At 44.4% G+C, this 24,100-nt stretch overlaps 1 protein-coding gene across 4 annotated transcripts; it reads right to left on the reverse strand.

Annotated features, from left to right (window-relative positions):
• Nucleotides 1–2,277: 2,277 nt before the first annotated feature.
• SLC37A3 (solute carrier family 37 member 3) lies at nt 2,278–24,097 on the reverse strand. 4 transcript variants are annotated; one of them, XM_031589783.2, is made up of 15 exons: nt 23,697–23,839; nt 21,155–21,315; nt 20,560–20,674; nt 18,953–19,045; nt 18,050–18,133; nt 16,786–16,931; nt 16,054–16,150; nt 14,926–15,010; nt 13,852–14,033; nt 11,312–11,453; nt 9,995–10,096; nt 8,575–8,622; nt 7,519–7,670; nt 5,763–5,828; nt 2,278–4,945 (listed from the first exon to the last, which is right to left on the reverse strand). In XM_031589783.2, the coding sequence occupies exons 2-15, from the start codon at nt 21,253–21,255 to the stop codon at nt 4,853–4,855; spliced, it is 1,506 nt and encodes a 501-aa protein (XP_031445643.2). In that variant the 5' UTR covers nt 21,256–21,315; nt 23,697–23,839; the 3' UTR covers nt 2,278–4,852. The 4 variants fall into 4 exon arrangements, with proteins under 4 accessions (XP_031445643.2, XP_090000358.1, XP_031445642.2 ...); XM_090144232.1 differs by lacking the exons at nt 2,278–4,945; nt 5,763–5,828; nt 23,697–23,839 and adding an exon at nt 23,982–24,097 and having other exon boundaries at nt 5,846–7,670; XM_031589782.2 differs by lacking the exons at nt 2,278–4,945; nt 5,763–5,828 and having other exon boundaries at nt 5,846–7,670; nt 23,697–23,841.
• Between the last annotated feature and the right edge of the window lie 3 nt (nt 24,098–24,100).

Consider the following 24,100-nt stretch of genomic DNA (forward strand, 5'->3'; position numbering starts at 1 on the left):
GTAAGATTTCTCTGCATTCATGCTGGAATTCGGGCTGGGGAAATCAAGCCACCCCAACTCCCCAGCACTTTGCTTACTACATTATAAGAAGATTGAAATAGCACACACCTGGGTAACCTTATCCTGATCTGCCATCATTTCACTTGTATACCCTGGATTATATTGTTACTTCTGTGGTCTGCAGGGACAAGAGGCACTGGCAGATGGATTCCCTGTCACAGAATCACAGAATCACAGAATTGCCAGGGTTGGAAGGGACCTCAAGGATCATGAATCTCCAACCCCTCTGCCACATGCAGGGCCACCACCATTCCACCTAATGCTAGACCAGACTGCCCAGGGCCCCATCCAATCTGGCTTTGAACACATCCAGGGACGGGGCATCCACAACCTCCCTGGGCAGCCTGTTCCAGTACCTCACCACTCTCTCTGTAAAGAATTTCCCCCTGACATCCAACCTATATCTCCCTTCCCTCAGCTTAAAACCATTTCCCCTTGTCCTGCTGTCACTCACCCTTTCAAAGAGTTGATTCCCCTCCTCTTTGTAGGCTCCCTTTAGGTACTGAAAGGCTGCAATGAGGTCACCCCGCAGCCTTCTTTTCTCCAGGCTGAACAAGCCCAGCTCCCTCAGCCTGTCCTCATAGGGGAGGTGCTCCAGTCCCCTGATCATCTTCGTGGCCCTCCTCTGGACCCTCTCCAACAGCTCCCTGTCTTTCTTGTAGTGGGGGCTCCAGACCTGGACGCAGTATTCCAGATGGGGCCTCACAAGAGCAGAGTAGAGGGGAACAATCACCTCTCTGTCCCTGCTGGCCACCCCTCTTCTGATGGAGCCCAGAAAGCTCTGGGATGGAGCTGTCTGATGGAGCTGTCCTTAACAGCTGAGCAGAAACACCAGCATCCCAAGCACAAACTTCATCAGTTAGCCTCAAATCCAAAAGCTACCAACTGCTGATTTAAAAGCACTTAGAAAAAAGGCAGGTTGGCCCTAAACAGCTTTAGCTGGACTTCCATAACCACAGGCAGAAATCTTCTTTATCTTTCAGTTATTTTAAGCCTAACAAAAGGGTCACAAAGCTTCTCTCATGCTCCAAGAAGCACTTTTAGTTGACGCTTAGATAGAAAAGGGAAGAAATTGCATATAGGCTTGGTCTAGCGCTCTGGCTACCATTGGATAGAGGGCAAAAATACACAAGAATAGTTGACCAGTGGCATGTCTGAGACATACCTGAATCGCTTGTGAAAGAAGTGGGGCTCTCTAAAAATAGGTTCTTTTACATCAGGGAGGAAAGAAGACAACTCTTAGAATACACCCCTGCTTCTCCTCCCACTTTCCTGTAGAAGGGAATGCTGCTGCTGCTCTGGACTTGGTCTGGACGAAGATATGTGTTCTCTGAGGCTGTCCAGCTCTTAGGGCAGGAGTCCTGTTCCTCCTTCTTTGGAGATAACTTGCTGTGATAACTGCCACCATGCAGGCTCACTGCTATTTGGTTCCACACTTCTGAGGAAAGGAGGACTTGGAAGCATTGCTTGGATGATATCTATTGCAAGGACCTTCCTCGCTACTGATAAATATCAGGGGGCTGAAGCATATCTTTTCCTTCACAACCAATTCGGTCAGACAGTCGTCACATCCCGGGCTACAGCTAGATGTCCAGAGATCATTTCCTAATGCAATTCCCATGCTTCAACTGCCCAACATCAGGCTCTGAAGATCGCAGGTATGGTGGTAGGTGCTGCTATAGGTGTTTCCAATACAAATTCAAGGAAAATTCTACTTCTTCAAGTACTTCCAGAGCAGGTTTGAAATCTCTAAGCCAATCTATCAATCGACAGAATAGGGGTAAAATAGGAATAGTTACTTTTCTTGAAGAACAGTCTCAGAGCCCCCCCGAGCCACTTGGGGTTGAGCGACCAGAATGTGCAAATGTGTGGTTTTTTTTCTTTCCCCCCAGCAACTGGGTATTGTGCTGAACTCTGAATTTACAGTCAACTATAAAAGACACACACAATTACACCGTCCCCCACTGTGTCCATTTAAGCAGTTAAGTGTGGGTGTGGATTTGTGTGTAAAGAAACAAGCCACGGAAGGGAAGGCACAGCGGGGCCGGCTGCTACATGGCAAGGTTCTTTTCAAGGGAAGAACACCTGACTTCTACATCCTGATCAATAAGTAATTGAAAAAAATAAACAAACAACCCATGAGTAAAGAGGCTGGAACTTAAACTCAAAACCATTAAGCACATCATTATAAGCATCTCTGCTATGGGGATCTCACAGAGCTGCTTACGAGATTGAGGAGGAAGAGTGCCAGAGCACAGCACATGGGGATGTGGCCATGAGGCTTTGCTGAACCATGAGGGAGCAGTGAGGCTGACAACCCGGGTGCACAGCAGCTGTGGGATCCACACCTGCAATAAGGAAAAGGAGCACGGCGCTGACAGGGGGGGCACAGAGTGCACACACAGCTAAGCTCAGTTCAAGTCAAAGCGAGTTTATTGGTGAGAGATCGGTTTGGGCACTATCAGATAGAAAACTTTTCTCCTTCCGAACGCCTTGAAGAAATACGCAGGACACAAAGGCAGGACGACAACTACAACCAAAATGCTGAAGACAAGGGAAGGCCTTGCTAAGGGCAGGGCCTCAGAGCAGCACCGCGCGTACACGTGAGCTGCAGGGCAGCTTGTGCCTGCTCACAGCACTTCTGACACTTCTGGAAAGGGGACAGAGCTGTTTACAGGAAGCCATTTGTTCCAGGGGCTGCCACCCCCCACCCCCGGCGACGTCCCCTTCCCAGCCCACCTTTCATCGCAGCTTATTTTGCTCCCGGTCAGAGAGCCCATCCAGGCTGGAATTTGAAACCAAGCGTCTCAGACAGCACGGCTGGGGCAAATGGTGCCACCATCAATTTTGGAACTCGGTTTCAGGGAGTTTTGATTCTATTTGTACAGGAGCTAATGAGTAGCTTGGGACGTGAACAGCAACCCCAGGGCATAATTGTGAGAGCCTGATGATAGATTCTCGGTCCCCTGCTCTAATTATACAGGCAAAATTGGAATGGGAATGAGAATAGACAAGAACAGGATTTCAGGTCCCCCGTCAGATTAATGGTATCATTTTCCCAAGCACCGACACATTTTGAGGATTAGCAAAGAAGGCAACAATCACCTCCACCAGGAAAGAAAAAGACTTTAAAAAGAAGTATAAAAATGAAGTAGCCGAGCTTCCACGTTAGGAAAGCTGTGCTTGGAGCTGTCACTGCAAAAGCAGTGATCACCAAGCAACCGTTCCATACAGTAAAACCATAAGGCACTAATCACATTCCGCTCGTTACAATCATCCTGTGACTAAAAATTGACATTCATAAATTAAAAAACAAAAACAAAAACAAATCACTGTACATGTTAAAAAGGCAATTTTCCCATTAAAAAAAGTTCCCACTTGTCAGCTTCAAGAATTTTCCTGCCCCTGGCCCCCACATGGCATCACATCCAGTTAGGTTGAGTGTTTTGATCAAAGTTTTGCTGGTTAACACATATCTACCACACAAATGTCCCAAGGCAAAAGCAGAAGACAATTTGTTGAGAACTTATTCAGTGATCCCATGAATATCACCATCAGATGTCAGAGGTGTCAGTCAGCCATCCTGCTGGCTGCAGTACTGCAAAATGCTCAAATTCTCCTAAGTGCAGCCACATGATTTTAGAGCTCACTTGCATCTAAACTCCAACGTACAACTCAACTTCAGAACGCTGGAGTATAAGCTCCCCTATGCAGCCACATGGAGGGGAGCAGAGGGGAGGCAGCTGCATTTGCTTCTTGGTACTGCTCCATGAGGATGCTTCAGTCCCTGTCTGGAAGTCCTTGTCTGAGAGCAGCCAGGTCCCTTAAATTCATCCAATTTATCCCTTGCTGGAGTTGAAAGTAGTTACCCCATAAGGACACAATCAGCAGCAGTCGCTTCCTTCAGAGGGGCACTGCACAATCCCATTGTGGTCAGTACTGATCAAAGTACAAAACACAACTTGGTAGTGAAAGTATTTGTGTCCCATTGCTGATCCCCAAAGCCGTTGAAAGTTCCTTCAGAGGCAAAGGATCTGTTAAGGCTTTTTCTCAGAGATCACTGTAAAATATTACCTAAATATTGCACACTATTTGTCTGCTTAAATATTTTAAAAACAAAATCTCATTTCCCAGAGATTAGTAGTAATATTATTAATAAAAAATGCTAAAAAATAAAATAAAATATGGAGTTAACCTCTCCATGCAAATCTGCTGGAATATGAGACAGTTATTAGCCAGGGACAACAGAGGTCCATCTGTGCAGAGATTTAGCAACAAGATTTTTGAAACAAGTGGACAGCACAAATTCCAAATATTTTTGCCCTTCCTAAAAGCTACAGTGATTGTAAATTGAGACTACCCACGAAATACACTGTATGCTTTCACCAGCACAACAAAGCATCAAAATTCATTGTGAGACAGCCTCTCTAATGTCAGTTTTAAACGCCTGACCTGTAGTCAGGACATCTAGAAATAAATAAGGGAATAGCAGTGAGAGCACCCAACAGCAGACCCCGAAGTGACTGCTGGCATGGAGAAGCCTGGTCAGCTGGGACAACCCACCAGCCCTGTGGATTGCCCAGCTCTGAGCAGCAGCTCCATGATGCGGATGATCTCAGGACAGGTATTTGGTATTGTGATACTGAGCTCGCAAAGGTAGGCGAAGCGCAGCTCACAGAGCCATTTTGAACTATTCCAAACCTGGAAGGTGTAACCAACAAGTCTCCCAGGGATCCAATTAGAGTCCCAGCCATCATGTCCAGACAACAGTCCTTCTGGAGGAAAGCAGAAGTCACTCAGACAGCATCCGCAGGCGCCGCTCATGCAGAAGTAGTCTGATCTCCCTCACTATTAATGGTGAAATGAACAGGATGGTTGAACTCGTCTGTGGAAAGAAGCATATCCGGAACAATCAGCACAGAGCAACAATAGCTGCAGCCATCCTGCAATCCAGAGAGTGCTCAAGGGCTCCACTGAGAGATTTGGACTAAAAGCCGCTACAACAAGATGCGCGGCAGTCAAAGTGCCAGAGTTTGCAAGGAGGCTGCTACGACTTCAGCTATCATGATTTTCCCCAGGAAGAAGCTGAGCCCTTCACCTCCTCAACAGCCTTCCTCCCGGCTTTCTCTGCTAGTTATCCATCAACTTCCATTGTCAGCAGAGATGCAGAGACAATTCCTGCCACTTCCAGTAGGAAACGAACAGCGTTCAACACTGTGGCAATGCTGAGGAGATCAGGGTTTGAACGGTTCTCTCTCCTGGTGCTGTATCAGGACAAGGCATTTTAATTTTAGTTTCAAGACCCTCATCGCTTGTCTCACTAACCTTCAAGGGCTGACAAACGAGCAGCTCTCTGAAAACATTAGGAATTACATAGCATGGAGATGAATGTGGAAAGTGTCCTGCCTTGGAAGTCAGACAGACAGAATGAACTTTGGGAAATGCATACAGGTATTTTTAGGTAAGTATTTTTGTACGTCTGCCAAAATCCCCATTCCTGTTGAGCAATGTGACTTTAAAGGATCCAGAATGAACCCAGCTGATTTACACACCCTGAGGCAAAGGCACACCACAGACCATTCTGATAACTGCATCAGAGCCTGCAGCTACTACAGAAGTAGACTGCAGGTCTAGGTCACCATGTTTCAGTTCTCATAAAAACTTTCCATTGCAAATTGAATAAAAAAGGGGGGCTTTCTTACCATAAGAATGAAAAAATAGAAAACCCACATCCATCCCAGGTTCTCTTGGATCAAAGACACTAGATACTGAAACAGAAGAGGAGAAAATGATTCAAATTGGGAAGATAAGCATGACATTCAGACATCACTCTTTCAGAATTTGTGGGCTGTTAACACGCCATAAAGAGCTGATCACAAAACCTTCCAGCTGATCTTTTCCTGTCAAGACAGATGACTCAGGACAGCAGCCTTTCTGTGTAAAATCCCATCTCAGCAAAGCAGAGACATCATCCTGAAGCTTTACAGTAACTCACAGCAGCACAGAGACAGAAATGAACTACAGCTTCAAGGGTGACAAATTGACTCCGCTGAATACAGGGTTTTTGCGCAGAACACCAGGACATAAGTGGATGTAAGTACTCTCAGAAGAGCTAAAAGCTCTAGAATGGCTTATAAATTAGACAGGACACATTTTTAAGAGCTGTGCAACTACTAACTACTTAACTCTTCATCAGAGGCGAGGCACTTGAGACTACAGTCTGTTCTGAACTGCATCCTTCTTCTACAGGACTGTACAGTGTGTAAAAGAAAATGTATTTCCTATTAACAGATTTATACTCAATTGCTGCACAAGGGCTTCCCTTCTTCACCACATATTAGCACAAAGCAGGATGTGAGTTTCCAACACGTTCATTGTGCGTTTGCTGTTACTCACACACCCCCAGAATGACATCATGCTTGTCTCTGCTGAAATAAACGCCATGTTAGAATGGGAGGCAGGTGGAATTTTTCAGAACTAAAGGCCCAATTTTTATGACAACGTAAGTTCCAATGGTATGTGTGGGGGAAGACAGAAACACTGAAGACAATGTAGTAAGAAAACTGAGTGCAGCAGTGCACTTTAATACACCCACCAGGCACTTGTAATTTTCCACGCTTAATGGAGCTAAGTGGCATCTTTCCTATGAGACAGAACGATTGTATTCATCAGGCAATAAATGACAAGTACAAATCCAAATCCCTTCAGAGATGAGAAACTTGCACGCCTCGCCTAAACCATTGGTATTTCACCAGCACTACAGAATGCCTGGAATAGAACTGGCTCCGATCCTCCTGCTAAGTCCTCCCATCCCAAAGCACCACTGTATTCTCCCACAAAGTTAACGCTTGTATTTGAGAAGTAAAAATGCCCCCAGTGGGCACTCTGTCTGCTTCCTCTTTTGCAGCAGTCTGCTCCTCAGGCCCCTGGCAGCAGACTGTAAGGACTATCAAAGTAAGTGGTGCCAGATTTACAGGGTGTAAGAGACATCCGCAAATAAAAAGGGGAACCACAAATAAGAGCAAAAGTGAAGTTGCTTTGTAAACACTGTAATGTTCATAACGGGTGTTCTAATTTTCCTCAGTCCTGTAGATAAAGTTTTCTGTAAGCAAAGATTTTGCTATTAACTTTGAGCAAAAATCCCAAACAAACTTCAGAATGTTTTATTCTCCCTCTTTGTGACCCTGACCTTTTCTTGCTTTTTCCAGTTCAGGGTATGAATGTCTCAAACTCACTGGATTTATGAAATTGCTACAACGATAGGGCTCGAAATAGGCTGGTTCTTAGTTAAACTTCAGCCACTGGATCACAGAACACATTTTCATGGTTGTTTGTTAAACAAATACCGTACGTACACACAGACCCCCACACTCCATGCACAGAGGAATGAGCTAGCATCTGTAACCACAACAGACCCTCCACCTCATTCCCAGTGCTCGTTTTCCTTTGTAGCCTCACCTGGCCCACTGCAGCACCAATGCTGCCAGTTCCATCCACAATCCCCGTGACCGTTGCCAGAGCCTCACTGCTGCCTCTCACCAAATCCTGGCGCCCCAGGTCAGCAGAAATTGCAGAACTGATCATGTTAGAAGGACCGCCAATGAAAAATCCTGAAATAGCAAAGAAAACAGCCTTGGTGCAAATCAAGTAAGGGGACAGATTCTCAAAAGAACATCTTCAAAACACAGATTCCAACAGGCACAGCTCAGGAGAAGGATTAATTCTAGGACCAGTGATCATAGACTAATTGCAGGTGGAAGACCCTCACAGATGAGGAATACAGTTCTAACACACCTGGAGTATGCACACACAAATTGTCAGCAAGCACATCTTCATTCAACAGCACAAGCTAGGTAATCAGATGTGGCACACTGCAAGGAGTCGGGATGCAACAGATTGAAAAAGCTACTGTTTAACAGTGTGCATATACAAACCCTCAACATGAAGTACACACAGCACAGGTATGTCCCCCATGCTACAGCCTCATCATCTAAGGATTGGTGGAAAGATGGAAGAAAAAATCTCCATGGGACAGCAAGTTCTGAGTAGGAGTGTTTGAAAAGAAAGGCTCTATTCATGCAAGCTGATCTTAATTCCATAACACAACATCATACATCTGGTGCACAAAAAACTCATGACCCTTCACAGAACACGGGGCATTTGGGGTCCTGGCAAACACCCTCAAAGCTGAACTGCAGTTCACTGCCAGATATTTTGATAGAAATCCAGCTCCATCATATTGAGCCAAGGCAGACCGCTATAGTTCCAATCCACTCTTCCATGTAGTATATATTCCATACTTCCCTCTGTTAGGCTATTTTTCTACAGGTATATTCCAAAAGTAACATTATTTAGGCCTCATATTTTATTCTTTCTGCAAAGCTAGTAGAGATGACAGCACAAACAAATGCATTACCACTACTTAAGCCTGATTTTTCCACAATGTATATATATACACACATTATAAATGTATAACATTGTCTTCTGGCATAACAGTGGCATTTTAGACAATACCTGTAATTGCCATGATCACAGCATTGATAGGTTTGCTATTAGGAGAACCTGAAGGAGAAAGAAAGGTTAAGTCTTAAGTAAAACAAATGAACTTGAGAACATCATTTATTTATGCCTTTACAGGAACAGCACTATTAGGTACATGCAGCTGCTTTTCCATCACAATTCCTCAGTGCTTCTCAAACATTCTTTTCTCCAAAACCTCAACTCTGGGCATTTCTGAAATCCTAACTCACTACCACAACTTTGGGCCCCCACATGATAAAGTTACCACGTGGAAGACAAGTTGCAGCCCTGTTGATATATTCTCAGTCCATTATCATTCTTCGGTGCAACACACATTTCCATCAGTTTGGCTGATAGAAATGTAATTACCACTGCAATAATTTTGCGTTGCAAGTCTGAGACTTTTGCATATCTTGCTCAACTTTACTTTTTGACTAGACACCTGGACTTCTGGCTGCTCTGCTATCTAGCACAAGCTTCAAACGTCTTCAGCAGTAACACTGTATTTGCTTCCAACTCACTTTTGACAGTAATGAAGTAGCAAAAGTTCTGGCAAAACTCCACCAAATGCAATCTTTGCTATCTAATGGTTATACATCACTGCCTTTAATTTGAGACCATTTGAGCAAGCCAGCATGTCTCTGAAACAGGTCATGTCCAGCTCTGGGAGTGATTTTCGTCCACAGACCTCAAAGTGCTCTATAAAAGCTGGCCTGCAATGCCACTTCATTTTAGAGGAAAATACAAAGGAATGAAATGACATAAAAGTGAATCAAAGCACTCTGGAACCACTGAAGAATACATCTCAAGATACAAACCCAATGCTCTTAGAAGAGCTTCACAGATGTTTCACTGAAATGAGATCTGCCTGTATCAATTTTCCTGACAGAGTTTTTCTAATAACCAGCCACCAAGAGATGAACCTACTAAAAAGGAGGCAGGAACTCTTTGATTTTAGCACTTTCAGAAAAGTAAGAGGTAAAGCCTAAGAGTTTCTACCTTTTTGTAGTATATATTCATCAGTTTTGTAGTATATATTCGTCAGCACAGATCTTCCCCAAATTCTCTTTTCTCTTACTACAGAGACATGCCTTACATTTCCTGCTCTGCCAGTTGTGGTTTTGATACAGAAACAATGCCAGAAACCTCACTGACACTAAAGAGGGATTAGTACCACAACTTGTCAGCATAGGGAAATCCAACCACTCAGAAAATTCTTTTCCATCTCATTAATCAGATAATGGATTTCTTCCTATGGAGTGCCACACATGAAGTAAAATACACCAAAAGGCACCATCCTGGTTCAGGAGGTAGCTTCAAGAGCAGAAAACATAATTAGAACAGAGTGCACTCTGTCTTTCTCTAAGAAGCACCAAATGAATGTCCGATCACTATGCAAACAAACCATACTCACGGCTGTATCCAAAGAGAGAGCCTACAGCAAAGAGCAGGCTGATTGCTAGCACTGGGGCTCTCTTTTGTAGCACATCAGAAATCAAGCCCTGGATAGTTCCACCTGCAAAAACATAAATTATCATCAGGCTTAGGATGCTAACAATTGAACAAAACCAAGTTGTTTCACTGGGTGAAGTGGTCTCTTGCCTTCTGATCAATGTGCATTTTCTCTACAATCCAGAAAGGTATGCCTCCTGCCCTTATACCTCAGACACAGAGACAACAGTACACCTAAATGGCCCAAAAAGAGCAGGGAAAACTACCCCTGCTTTCTCAAGAATTTGTTACTTTTTTTCTTCCCGCTCAGGCACACAACTAGCCAGTGTTCCTGCTTTCCTTTTCCTTCCCCTATAGCAGCAAACACAGCTCTGAACATGAGCAAGCTTAACATTGTGGCTGGTTACCTTAACTGGAAGTGCAGTTCTTTTTCACAGGGAAAGTATTAAGCACCCAGGGGGCTCACGTTCCCTGCTGTCTCACCTACTTAGGGTAGATGCAGCTAATTGCAACAAATGTTGATAGCTGACACAAATCACCTTATGCATCACCACTGCCTCCACAGGAACTGCTACGCTGGTAAGAACTACAGTGTTTGAGAAAGCCTAATTTAGAGAAGGCCACAGAGGCAGAAAAACTGACACTGAAAAGACCCAAACAAGGATGTATGCTCTAGGAAAGCAAACTGGATTAGGTAATAAAGCAAGAAATTGAACACAGGAGTGTGGAAGCCTAATCACAAAGACGGTAGGTTCTTTATTCCGATGGGCTAGAGGTAGATTTTGCAGTCAGCAGAAAAAAATACCATTCCATTTTATTTCACTGAAGATAACAGAGCTGTGCCTGCTCTACTGAGCTTTGTGCTGAGTCTGTTCTTATAAATACAGGACAGAAGGTATAGTATAGCACTTCACAGCCCAGACCTCACCTGTCCCTCGAAGGTTCCTGTCAGAAAGAAAGCAGCAGGCAGTTGGGATGCTGTTTTTTGTGCCTGACACTTTTCAGGAAGTCCAAGCAAGTAAAGAAAAATACCTGCTGAGGGTAGTGTTCAAGAATACAATAGCATCCTCTAAATCATATGTGAACAATCTGGGAGGCTAATATACTCTGCATTTTATAAAATGGCTGAGCACACACATACATAAGAAGCCTATTTAGATATTCATCCAACAGCTAGATTGCAATGAATGTGACTGCTCTGAGCTGCATTTGCTGTCTTTCATTTTCAAACACAAGCAGGGCAGATGCAGAAGATGTCACCATTCCCTTGCTCACTCACCTATGATTCCTCCCACATCATACCAGATGGAAAGCTGGTCAGCTTCTGCTTCTTTCCATCCAAAGTTGTTGCTGAGGTAGAAGGGCAGCCAGAAGAAGAATGAGTAATTCACCAGCTTCAGGCAGGCATAGGCCAAAGAATACTGGAACAAAGAGTGGGCCAGAAAGCAGTTAGCACTTGAGAAAAGTAAAAAGCATTTCTGCTTCTTCCCATAAAGCTCTGTACCTAGCAGAAGCTTTCAGGGGAAGTGCTTCATTTCATTTCATATAAGAAGACAGCATCATGAAAGCTTAATGCTGAACATCAAAGGGAACCCAGGAACTCAGAAATCACTGTCAAGAAGGTTATTTTCTTTTCACTAAATGCAATGGGTTAAAATGCTTCCAGTGCAGTCTTGAGAGGAACTGACATGAGCCTTAAAGGAAAAAAAAAAAAAAAAGGGAAATTCAATATTTAATTCACCTTCTAAGGAGAGGGGAATTAACCATATGACATGAAACAAGCTTGAAATTTAGTCATCTGCACATATTGCTGAGCAAAATTACGTGAAGTAGTTCCTCTGTGCTACTTTTTCTTCTTCAGAAAGCTCACCTGCCTACAGCATCAGGAGAGATAAAGTTTCATTCATAACCACCAGGTAAGTATTCCAGGACAGGTTTATTCCAGGAAAGGTTTGGCCAAAGCTAAGCCTTCACACGTAGCAGCTGAGACAAGCTTTTGCTTTTGGCTGCTGAGCTCAACTTCTCCTTAGCCAACAGGAAATCTCATTCTGTAGATCTTTCCTATGAGGAACAGGATCTTTCTCTGGGATCACTGGCCCAGCACGCAGCAGGATGAGGCACACTATTTCTGTAACACCTCCTGATATACACTGACACAGCAGTGAAGAGCTAAATGAGGATTAAAGTGGAAAAAATTACTGGCTCAGATAACAGCTTTTGAGAACATATGTGCTCGAATGTTAAAAAGCACATTGTTCTGACACAAAATCAGCTCTTCTGAAATTCTCTTAGTACATCATTATTACCAGCTCTTCTCTTTTATAGGACACAAACTAACTTCTATCACATATGTATGAGACAGAGATGTTAGAGTTCTGTCTCTGACTGTGAAGAATCACGCTGTACAGAGGTATTTATTACCACATGCTTAGAAACTGTCAAACAGATTGACCAATTCAACATTGAATTCCTGGAGGTCCAAGGCAAAACTTTCTGTGCTAAAACTCTTCCCACCCACATGACTCAGAAGAAAGAACTACAGGAAAGCAAATGAAATCTTTGTAGGATTTTAACAGGTCTCTGGAGGTTCTCTCAGTATTTGTTTTCTCACTCACTGATCTCTGACATAGTATTCTGACATAAAATAAAACTCAGATTCAGAGGTGTTTGCATTGCTGGGTTAACACTCAAAATCCCAAGCGCGGAAGCAACATCAGTTGTAGAGTACTTCCTTATGTTCTGGTCAATGAAAAACCATTGCTAAGAAATAAAGGTTCTTTTTCTACCATTCCATTCTTAGCACCACCAAAAATCAAGCCTCAGTTTATAGGGCATTCAGCCATATTAGGCAGGAACTCAAGAGGACTACGTTTTCTTTTGCCATCCTTCAGTCAAGGTCTTACCAATGGAACCACAGCTATATAAACACTGATATCCATCCACTCACTCCTTCTAGATCTTGTGTTGCCTTAATCACAACAGCCAACTGCTTAGCCCCTTAATAAGGGAACCTGACAATATCACTCTTTCAGTAGTTCTACTGCATGATCAAATCCAAGTGGTTCATACTTATTACTGAGTCAGCCACTCTACCCACTTCATTGTATTGACTCTAGTATTCAGAAGGTACAGAGTCCACCTGCACAGAAAACTAAGATTATTTTTAATGGCTGTTTAATTTTTTCAACTGGATCAAATTCATGAATTGGGCAATTCTGCTGATGCAGAAGTACAAGTTTTCATGCAAGAGACAGGATGAGGTCATGGGGAAATTGCATCACCAGGCCTTGTTTCCAATCATCTTTTTAAAAATACCTACTTTGGCTCATTACATCACCATCACATTGACTAAGGCTTTTTCAGGCCAACCTTCTGTTCCAAAGCAACTAAAAAAAGCACAGATATCAGCATCACAGAGTTTAGTGTAATGCTCTGCTAGCAGTAAGAATTCAACTTCTCAGGGTAGGCCAGTTACCTCAGCAAGAAAGGTAGCTTTACTCAATGCCTCCCTTCTAAATTCACCAGCAAAAAGGGTAGGGTCTCCACGGCCCTAGATGGCTCACCACGTTCACTAAATGAAGCAGGAGTCCAATGGGAGGAGCAACATGCAACCCCATATCAGGACAGTATTACAATGCGTACACACAGAGATAATTACCCAATCCCAAGATTTTAACAGGATAAGTCATCAAATGTTGGCAGTTGAAACACACAGTTAATAAATCAACAATCACATCAACAAGAGCAGACAACACAAAAAGCCACATTTATATTTAAAAAAAAAGAAGTCAGATCCCACTCAAGAATCTGTGTTCTCACCAGTACTACACCTGGAAGACAACAAGCCTGGAAAAAGCCGATGGCCTTTGGCTGGCTGTCAGTATCAGCTGCTTGAATTGAGTAATTGCCATCATCGTCATCTGCATCATCATCGCCCATTAAAGGTCTGTTGGCATCTTCCTCAACACTGCCTTCTTCATCTGCTCCAAGCTCAGGAAGGCCTAAGTTATACAAGGGATATGCAACAGGAACAATAGACCACAGACTTTTCACCCTCTCCCCAGTTTAAAGCTACACTCTGTTCTTTTAAGCAGTTCTCTGTTTGAGAAGTTCCCTTGATCTCCCATACCTCCATCCTCCTTTGGCTTGGAAACATTTCTAGATGGCGTTCTGCAACGTCAACAGGTTCTAGCCTTTGTCTTCTAGTGCTCTTGAAAGTATTCTGTCTGATCCTGGTGTTGACTTTGTCTGCTCTGAGTGTCTGGCAATTAGTTTGAAGATACACTAAATTAGTGCATTTCTCTCCTTACTTGGTGGTTGGGATCCTTTCACCTGGCTCCTGGTTACCACCTCCACTGTGCATGGAGGCTGAGTGTACCACCACCTACTCTTACAGCTGCTGCTTGTTAATGCCTCCTCTGGAATGGAAGGCTTAGGAACTGCACTGAGCTTTCGGGGCTGCTGAACACTTATGCAGACTCTTTTTGTGCTACCAACTTTACAGCCCTTACAGGCAGCTGGGAAACCTCCTCCCTGTCCCTGTCAAAGCCTGAAGAGTCTTTTGTTTTCCTGTTATACTTTGGCTTGACTACCATCTTCTTGGAGAAGGGCTATATCCTGCCTGAGAGCTGTTTAACTGGCTGCTGGAAGCCTACATACTGAAAGCACTTTCCCTTCCTAACGTACAGCTAAGGCTTGCCACAATTCTTTTTCCTACAGTAGCCCACTAACAGTTTGCTTACTGTTTCTTAAAAAACTATTGGTTTCCAGGTGAACAAAAACTCAAAATTAGGCATATCCTAAATGGAAGGATTAGAGGTAGGCTGTTATATGGAAAGCTGCAAATCCACTTCCCATGAAAGAACTGAAATACTACCGCCCTCTGCTACTTACCCACTTCCTTTGGTGAAGTCAGGAGCCCACAGAAGACAATTACTCCTCCAGCAAACTGGACTGAGGCAGTCACCAAGAAGGCATACTGAAGATAAATAAAAAAGATATTACTTTTAAAAGGCTTTCAGTCACATGGGCTTCTTTGATCAACGAGGATCTCTCTACATCCTGACCTTATCAGAGAGTAAATATAGCTACAACAACTCAGACTACATCCATAACACTTGGAAACAAGTGACCTCTGCATCTCCTGAACAGATTTGGTTCTATCTAGGTGATGGAGGAAGGAGTTCACCCAACACAATCACAGATCTAGCTATACTGGTAGGCAGTGCTTGAAGCAGTGGCAAACACCAAATTCAGACCAGCTTGCTCAAGGGGAGTCTGTTCAATTGGGTCTTGAAACCCTTCAAAAGCAGACTCCCCAGGCTCAGGGACCCTCCTCCAGTGCTTAACTAATTTCACAGTGAAATGTTTTTCCAAATTCCAACTGACATCTTCCCTGATTCACTTTATAGCCGCTGTTTTTTGGTCTCTTACTGTGCAACCCAGAAAAGAATCTGACCCTGATTTCTCATCAATTTCCATACAAGCATTGAAAGGCTACTATTTGGTGCCCAATAACGTTTCTCTTCTCAACCCTGTTTGTCTGTGCACGTCATATGCTCCAACATGCCTTGGTTCCCTGTGTTCAATTGCCTGCCTGGCATATTACAGCAATATAAAGTGCACCTGGCCTCTTCCCAGCAAGAAGCTGTATCTCTGTCAAAACTACACCACTACTCAGCAGCAATGAATTCTCTTTAGTGAGAACCTGTGATGGATGTGATCCGAAGAGTATTTTAAGCCACTTAGATCAGAAGAGAATACACTACAGCATTAACGCTCTTCAAAAACAGCAACCACATTGCCAAGAAGTCTCAAGTTCATTCCTCCCAAGTCTGAAGGGTTAGGAAAGGAATAACATTCTGTTCTGCTCCCTGCTTCCTACCGTAGAAGTACAGAAGATGAAACTAGATGTTCAGATAAGAAGAAAAATATTCCTATTATTTTTCAAGACAAGAAACTGACTCTGCATAACTCAATCAGACATGCAGGCCTAGCTAAAAGCCAGACAGCAATACCTACCTCGTAGCCATACTTGAGAACGCAGGAGGCAAGGAACGCCCCAAGGATATTTCCCACAGATGCACAGGCACTCCAGAGGCCAAACACAAAACCTCTCCTGCAGAAATGAAAGAGAATTTGGAGGGGAGGATGCAGGAGAGGTGATAATAGGAGCAAGACAGACAGACAACATTAAAATGAACTTTAATTTACTTATAAAGTTACAACATTCTCTCGCCCGCTCCAAAGGGAATCAAAGGTCTCTTAAAGCAAAAAAACACAGAGCAACTTGGGGGCATCAAATAAATAAGCAAGAAATGTTCTGTCCTGAAACACTCGTATTACAGCAGAGATAAGCTGGCTTACAAGCTATGGCTACAAGTAGCCCCCAGTGACAGACTCAACACTCAGATAAGTCACTCTCCACATGAACTCATCAGTGATAAGTGGTCAGAACCAGGTAATCCAGTGTCAGGACAAATTGAACTCAGCTACTTTGCACTACAAAACTTTTCAAGTTTGACCTTGTGTCTTTAGCACACACAAACGTGTTCATACCAAACTGTTTCATGGCTCCAGAAGAGAGAACAGCAGAAAGTAAGGCATCCCACATAACTTTAATTCTGACTGAAATGTTGGCAAAAGAGAGTTGTGTTGGCAAAACAGAGTTGTGCCTTTTTGGTTTGAGACTTCCAGCTCAGCCAGCTACTCAGCAGGTCAGAGAAGTGAGTCACTGTAGAAATCTCAGCTTACCCAGCTTTTCCAAACCAATTGCCCATGACAGCAACCACACAGGGCCAACCAGTGGACTGCAGCAAGCCATTCACAACCCAGAGACAGCAGTAGAACCACTTGTTGTAGAAATGCAACCACTCTGTGAGTGTGCCAAAGAAGAATACCTAGGGAAGAATAAGTAGAATTAGTAAGAGATGATGATAAAACAGAAAAGAAACCATGAGGGCTACTCTTGGAAGCTGAGAGTGAGAAGTAAAAGCATTTCAGGGAGAAGGTTCCTGGCAGAGCCCAGGCCAGAGGCAGGCGTGGTATTGTTTGAGAAATGGTTCAGAGCTAACAGCACCCTCTGCTGAGCCACCACAGCACCAACTCTGGAACCCAAACAGCTCAGGAGAGAAAAACATCTTTTCAGCACTTCCACTCCAGACTTATTTTTGTAAACAACTCAGTCATAGCCAAAGAAAGAGAGAAATGCTTTCAATAACAATGCTAAAAATTCATCGGCCTCTTGATTTCTTACTGTACTGACATCTGAAACCACAGGTCTCCATGCAAACACAAACCCTCCAGTAGCTCTTTATCTTTGCAAAAATTAACATAAATATTACAGCCAGGTTTCAAATTGCCACAAGCCCTAATCCAAACTAGCCAAAATAAACACACTGTGTTGGATGCATGTCTGCCTGTGATCACGTGCTTGCAAAATGCAACGGCCCACAGAGGGCTTCATAGCCAACGGGTAAATCAAAAGCACTCCACACGGTTTACATTGCTTCAGTTGCTAGAAAACCACAGAGAGATAAAACTGATGCACGCTCATCTGCAGTGGCTTGAACTCAAAGATGTTTTATGCAGTCGTTCATTTTCAGCGTATGTCCTGTTGTCAATTACAAAATAAGCAGACGAATGCTTAGTGCTGTTAGCATGCCCTTTAGGGATGGCAGCAAGAATTGCATTTGCAGGCAAAAAAAATACATGTGTTTGGAATACCATTATAATGCCAGGTGGTCCCAGAAAGTCCAAACACACTGATCTTGTACAAAAGCTATTCATCGAGTCTCTAGACAGTGCCTCAAACATAGGAAATTCCTTCTGACACAGTATCCATAAATAGATATTTCAGGAAGAGCTGAGTCATCCAGTAAGTGCACTGAGACCACTGAGGTACAGCTACAGCTCAAGGGAAGCTTCACACAGAAGTAGTCTCTTCTCCAAAAATAGATCCCTATCCAGATCCCCTAACAGTGGTATTTCTAAATCACACCAGTATGTTCTGACTTACCACCAGAGCAGATGAACACATGCCAAAAGACAAAACCCAACGTAAATTCAGGCGGTCTCCAACAATGCCACTCACAAAGAGGCCCTGAGAACAGAACACAGCAACAAATAAATCCACAAAATGAGCACTTGTGATCTGCAAGAATTAAAATGAAGTAGAAGGGGCAAGCTGATTCAAATGTTTCTATATCAGCTTACAGGTTGGTTCTAACCACTTCTTCTGCCACCAAAAATCATAGAATTGCTCAGGTTGGAAAAGACCTTAAAGATCATCAAGTCCAACCACAATCCAACCATACTAACCCCTAACCCTAACTCTAACAACTACCACTAAATCATGTCCCTGAGCACCAAATCTAAATGGTTTTTAAACACATCCGGGATGTTGACTCAACCACCTCCCTGGGGAGCCTATTCCAGTGCTTAACAACCCTTTCTGTAAAGAAGTTTTTCCTGATATCCAACCCAAACCTCCCCTGGTGCAACTTGAGGCCATTTCCCCTCATCCTGTCACCTGCCACCACTGACAAGAGACCAACTCCACTCTCGCTGCAATCACCTTTCAGGTATTTGAAGAGAGCTGCTTCTCCTAAGTTGTTCATTCAATTTCTTATGTTTAAAAATTTCAACAGAGTTTTTGGAGAGCTTGAACTACCCCCTCCCACTCACTCATGAAAGGGGTATAAGAAATGTTGAAGTGACAGTACTTCTCTTGCACTTGTCAACAACCACATTCACAAGGAACACAGGCATAGACAGAACGAACACAACCAAATTAAAAAAACTGCTCCTGAACCAAGCTTTTTAACTGCATTAGTGCTAGGCAAGTCCAAAAAGGTCCTGTCTAAATGTAGGTGCATCAGATTTAACCAAAGCTCAGCAGTATTGGGTTAGTTTTACTCACCACAGCATAGGAAAACAAAAAAATAGTGTCCAATGTTCCCAAGAAGAGAGTTGCTTCTTCTGCATTTGGAAATAGATGGTTGCTGTTCCACAGCTACAGAGAGAAAATTGTAACTGGTAAACAGGGAGAAGCACAACTTCCTTTTGATGCAAACTCCAACTCCAAAGCAGAAGAGCATCTGGCCCCAGCAACCTCCTATTCTTCCAATACTTTAATTAACAAATTAAGAACAATTCTCACATTATTCACTGCAGAAAATGCCCATTGTCATTTTGTTTCACTTCTAAATGACATAATAGCAAGCCAAGTGAGAAATGCAACTTCCACCTGGATCAAGACAAATGACTGGAAAACAAACTCTGCTTCTAACAAGCACACAACTGTTAGACAGTTTCTTACATGCAAATACTGATGAGTATCTTAGTGAATAATACAATAAAGGCATGTTCTGTTTTATGTGCAGTGCCTCTCCTGTAGATGTCTGTCTTCTCTAAATGAATAATTCCCTTAAAGTCTTTGTGGCAGCAACCATAATAACGCATGACAGACCACAGACAGAAAAGTGAGAACACAAAAGGAAGGCAGGGAAGAAACAGACGAGATAGAAACTATGCACAATTAACTTCAGTTGCTAATTCTTTCATTTTTGTGTTAACCTATATTCAGTATGATCAAACAAAGGAAAAGGTTCAATTGTCCCCAAATTAGCATTAGAGACATCACTGGAAAAAAGCAAGCATTGAGGATGACTTGAAGAATGAATACAGTTTATTAGGACAATGCTTCCCCCACACTTAATCCCCATTAGAAAAACAAGCAAACAATCCAAACCTGGCCTACAAATGCAACTAACTCAGCTATTGTCAGTTTTAGTTTGATTCTGTCTCCCCAGAGGAGCATCCTATACAGACAGCACCAATAACACATCTGCTTAGTTTAAGAGACTTAACTTTGATATGGCCGAGCAACACAGCTTCTGCTTAAGTCTCATGTGTCAAAGAAAACTAATAAAGCCCTTGAAAAACATTTGCCACTTGAAGCCACCAACACCCACTTATAGCAGTAGATCTCAACTTTTAACAGATTCCTGGAGTTCCACAAGCTACTAAGTGTCTTAGAAAGATAAGAGAATCAAATCTCCTGTCACTAGGTTTAAATTCATTATAAACCCTTAGAGGACTTACAAATCTGTAAAGACTGAAAAGTACAGATCTAATAAAATCATGGTATGGTCACCAGCACCAGAAAGCCAAAGCCAGAACGTTAAAGCACTGTAACCTCATTCACTGCTCTCTTTTATTGCCTCTGGCACGTCAAAGCAGGATCTCTCCTTTCCCCTCCCTTACCTTCTCTATTCTGCTGGCTATATCAGCAGGGAGGGTGTCTCAATCTCCATCAGAACACCAACTTCCTAACAAATTTCTCTCTGAGAACCATTAAGAAAGAGTTCAACACCAGCTGGTGATCCAGAAAACTACAATTCAGAAACCTGAAGTTTACAAACATATTCAGAGAAGCAACCCTGACAAAGAAATAAAAGAACCTCTTCAGCACCACAACCCAAGCACACTGGAAGTTACTCATCTTTCTTAGCACCTGCTAGTTACCTCATCTGGCCGGAGCTCAAAGATTGTGCTGTTTAGGCAGGATGGAGTCCACTGGCTTGAAATGCTGACTTTGACATTACTGAATGTCTTTCTGGAAGCATGGAGCAAGGAATAACTGCCAGAAAAAATACAAGCACAGGTTGGCCAAATTTTCTCTGCAAATCACGTGGGAAGGGGTAAGACTCAAAATTCACACTTATATGCTCTGAGTAACAGAGAACTGACATTTTAGAGATGGTTGCTAGCAACGGGAGCCACAAAATCATGGGCAGACACTGATTTTAAAGAGGGAGAATCTGCCTTGTGCACCCACCCAGGCCAACCCTTCTGCCATGGGCTGAGTTCCTGGCAGTCAGTCTCACTTTTGGTGAGGGCTCCGATGGTGGCTGGATTCCCCAAGGGCACAGCACACTTCACTTTGCTATCAAAGGACTCCCAGACTGGCTGTTACTATTGACTTTTGAGTTTGTTTTCAAGGCTCAGAGCCAAAATTAAGAGTACGTCCCTACTTTTGCTCTCCTTCTTCAGACAAGCTCTGTACCTCCCCCAAATTCAGTGAAATGAACACCTCTCTGCAGAAAGACACTCAGCCTACCTGAAGAAGGTCAGCAGGAACACAATAATATGATGGTGAGTGCAATGGGACACCAGGCCTCTGTTTGCAGGCTGTCTCCGCGAGCTTCCAGGCACAGCCATGGCCCTGCTCCTGCCCCAGCAGCAAAGGTTGGTTGGTGCTTAGGTCATTTTGTCCTCTTGCTTAAAGAGAAGAAGGTGGGAAGGGAGAAAAGAAGAAAGGATACGAATTAAAATACAAGTATAAAACACAGTGCTGTTCACCAAACAGCTAGAATTTAGTAGGAATGACTCTGCTATTCCTTCCCAATTCACTTCACATTTCTATTCATCTCAGCAGCTGCACGTTCCTTGACAACTTGTATTTTTTCACTTCCATTCTCCAAGTACCCCGTGGTCATCCTCCAACCTGCTTCTTTCTTGCACTCCTCAGTGCCCATCACCAGAGGAGTCCCTCCAGGATCTACCAACTGCAGTTCTTACAAGTCTTATGAGGAGCGGCTGAGGGAGCTGGGATTATTTACTCTGGAGAAGAGGAGGCTCAGAGGAGACCTCACTGCACTCTACAACTTCCTGAAGGGAGGTTGTGGTGAAGAGGGGTTTGGCCTCATCTCCCAGGCAATGAACAGGACCAGAGGAAATGGCCAAAGTTGTACCAGAGGAGGTTTAGGTTAGACTTAAGGAAGAACTTTTTCTCTCAGAGAGTGGTCAGGCACTGCAGTGGCTGCACAGGGAGGTGGTGGAGTCGCCGTCCCTGGCAGTGTTCAAGAGGCGTCTGGACGAGGAGCTGCGAGATATGGTTCAGTTTGTGGTAGCAGTGGTAATGGGAGGACGGTTGGACTGGATGATCTTACGGGTCGTTTCCAACCTTGTGATTCTATGATTCTCTTCCCATGTCAATGATCACTGTGCACTATTTACGTATTTGGTAGACTACAGAGCGGTCATATGTCATACATACATAAGTTGCTCTGAAAGTAATGCCTCCTATTTATTTCCACAGAAACTACAACAGACACAAAGAGCACAATAATACTATTTGATAGAGCAAATTGTCAGCAGTAACATCATTTTTCAACATAGTCACCATTATTAGCTGTGCAGTTTCACCATTGATGAACAAATGCCTGCACGCTGCACTCATAAAGATCTACACTTGTGGAGGTGACCTACTGTTTCACAGCTGCTATGAGGGTATTGTAGCTAGGAAATTGTTACTCATGCAGTTCACCTTCCCCTGGCCTGAACGCATGGAAGATAAAAGACACCAAATCAGGACTATACAGTGGGTGTGGTAGGACAGTCCAGCCAAGACTGGCAATGTGCTCCACAGTCTTCAAATTGGTATGGCCCCTGTGCTGCAAGAGAAAGGTTGTCTTCTTCTCAGGCCTCACTCTGGAAGCTTAAGCCTTCAGCTTAGTCAGTATCATGATGTAGTGGTGTGTCTGGGTTCCAGAAAATCCAGAAGAATCACCCTTTTCCTATCCCATAAGACAGTGCACATCACTTTATCCACTGAGGGCTGAGTCTTGAACTTTTCCTTCAATGATGAATTTGTATGTCATCACTCCTTGGACTATTGTTTTGACTCCAGCTCACGATGGTGAAACCATGTCTCATCACCAGTAATGATATAAGCCAGAAAAGCGTCACCTTCAGCCTCATATTGGTTCAGTAGGTCCTGACAAACTTGCACGTGCTGTTCTTTCTGTTCCCACATCAGCATTCACTGGATCTACTTTGTGCAAACTTTGCAATATTCCATCGTTGTCACTGTCATTTCCAGTGCACTGAAGCTGATATTCAGCTCTGTACACCATTCCCTGGTCGTAATCCACCAATTCCTGTGGATGAGCTGATGGAGACACTCTTCACTTCGTGGTGCAACAGCTGTGCACAGCAGTCTGGAATGCTACTTGTCCTTCATGTCACTGCTGAAACGCACCACCCACAGCCTCTCTGTGCTCACATCCACTGTTTGTTCTGCATAAGTGTTCAGCAAGCGCCGATGAATGTCAGTGGGTGCCATCTTTTTCCAGCAGCCCTCAGCTGCTCCTCCCTCTCCTGCATGCTGCAGCAGACAACAGAGGTCTCCAGAGGACAGCAACACACCGCAGCTTGTGCAACACTGTGGGAGAAGTTCCTTCCCCGTGCAACCTGCCTGCACAGAGATTTATTGCTATCCCTGTGCCAGCACACACACGCACAGCCTGCAGGGCTGAGTGCTGGGTCTGACCCCACAAGTACCATCTTTGTATAGAGTCACGGAATCATTAAGGTTGGAAAAGACCACTGAGATCACCCAGTCCAACCACCAGCCCGTGCCCACCGTGCCTACAGACCGCGTCCCTCAGTGCCACATCCACACGGTTCTGGAGCACCTCCAGGGGCAGTGACTGCACCACCTCCCTGGGCAGCCTGTGCCACTGCAGCACCGCTCTTTTCGAGAAGAAACGTTCCCTAACACCCAACCCGAACGTCCCGAGGCTTCAACGTAAAGCCATCCCCCGCCCAGCCGCCGGTCACCGGGCACAACCCGGGCGCGGCCCCGCAGCCCCACGTACCGCACCGCCGCGGCGCTCAGGAAGTGGCGGCCGGGCGGCTGTTCCGGCGGTGGCGGCGCACGGGCACGGCGGGACTTGTAGTCCGGGAGTCCGCTCAGCGCCCGCCCCGGGGAGGCTCCCAGGGGTCCCGCCTCGCAGCCGGCGCGGAGGAGAAGGGAGGGGAAAGGAGGGAAAGGGAGCAGCGCCGCCCCTAAGCCGAGGGGTGGAGGAAGAGGAGGAGGAAGAGCCGGGACTACGTTTCCCGCCGGCCCCAGGGCGGCGGGGCGGGGTATAAAGCGGCGCTACCTGGCCGGCAGGTGAGCCGTGCAGGTGGGCGTTGGTGGGGCGGCTCTTGTCCGGGTCGCGCTGCCCCTGCAGGTGCGGGCAGCCCCGGGTCGGGGCGCGGTCCCTCAGCCCGTGCTCTC

The sequence above is a fragment of the Phasianus colchicus genome, chromosome 1, assembly GCF_987193195.1.
Source record: "Phasianus colchicus chromosome 1, bPhaCol1.hap1.1, whole genome shotgun sequence".
Taxonomy (NCBI): Eukaryota; Metazoa; Chordata; class Aves; order Galliformes; family Phasianidae; genus Phasianus; species Phasianus colchicus.